Source organism: Corvus kubaryi, unplaced genomic scaffold (assembly GCF_017639235.1).
Source record: "Corvus kubaryi isolate FWS band 111438036 unplaced genomic scaffold, C.kubaryi_AGA036_p1.0 37309, whole genome shotgun sequence".
NCBI lineage: Eukaryota > Metazoa > Chordata > Aves > Passeriformes > Corvidae > Corvus > Corvus kubaryi.
The window spans coordinates 396,082-396,955 of NW_024581097.1; the positions used below are offsets into that span (position 1 = coordinate 396,082).

At 60.4% G+C, this 874-nt stretch overlaps 1 protein-coding gene across 1 annotated transcript in view; it reads left to right on the plus strand.

The window, feature by feature from the left end:
- The window catches only part of PRIM1 (DNA primase subunit 1), a 9,091-nt gene extending 8,443 nt beyond the window's left edge, over positions 1 to 648 (plus strand). The window contains exons 11-12 of the mRNA XM_042028972.1: positions 135 to 233; positions 451 to 648. Of these exons, the coding sequence (XP_041884906.1) occupies positions 135 to 233; positions 451 to 470 (119 nt within the window). The 3' untranslated portion in view covers positions 471 to 648. The remainder of the gene's footprint in view (positions 1 to 134; positions 234 to 450) is intronic.
- Positions 649 to 874: the final 226 nt, after the last annotated feature.

The following is an 874-nucleotide window of genomic DNA, read 5'->3' on the forward strand; positions in this document are numbered from 1 at the left end:
TTGGGGTTTGGGGGTCAGGGTTGGGGTTTGGGGGACGGGGTTTGGAGGTCAGGTTTGGGGTTTGGGGGTCAGGGTTGGGGTTTGGGGGTCCCCAACACCCACTCCCGCCTCTGCCCACTCCCCAAATCCTCCAGACTACAAGAAGACGAGCCTGGCCCCTTATGTGAGGGTCTTCGAGCAGTTTGTGGAGGGAATGGAAAGCGGCCGGCGGGGAGAGCGGATCCGTCGGAGCGGTGAGTGCTGGGGGGGTGCCCAAAAGGGACCCCAAGTGGGACCTTCTGACTCTGATAACGGATTTAGGGGTCTCCCACTGGATTTGAGGGTCTGCTCTGTTGGATTTGGGGCGAGGGTTGGTGACAGAGCAGGACACAAGGAGGCAGCTGAGTGATGGCTGTTGCTGTGACAGCTTTCCTTTGTCTGGAAAAAACTTCCCATTTCTCCTCTTCGCAGACCTGCAAGGAGATTTCTGAGGGACCCACTGCCAGCGTCACATCCTGTCATGGTCACCTCTGCCTTTGTCACCTCCACTGGCCTGGGGGTCCCAGTGCCGTGGAGCAGCCGAATCACACACGGGCTCCCTGCCCCTTCCACAGTTTTTGTACCTTTTGCACTGTTTTCTACGCAAAGACCATTAAATGTTTCTGGTCACCCGTGTGCTGTATGCCGAGGCGGGTGGGGGTCCCTGCAAGGAGGGGAGGAGCTGGGGGAGGGGATCCCTGCTCTGCAGTATGGGGTCGCTGCTCCCAGTCCCCTTGACCCCTGCCCTGACCCCCTAATCCCTGCCTGGACCCCTCAACCTTGCCCAGACCCCTGCCCTGACCCCCTAACCCTGCCTGGACCCCTGCCCTGACCCCCTAATCCTGCCTGGACCCCT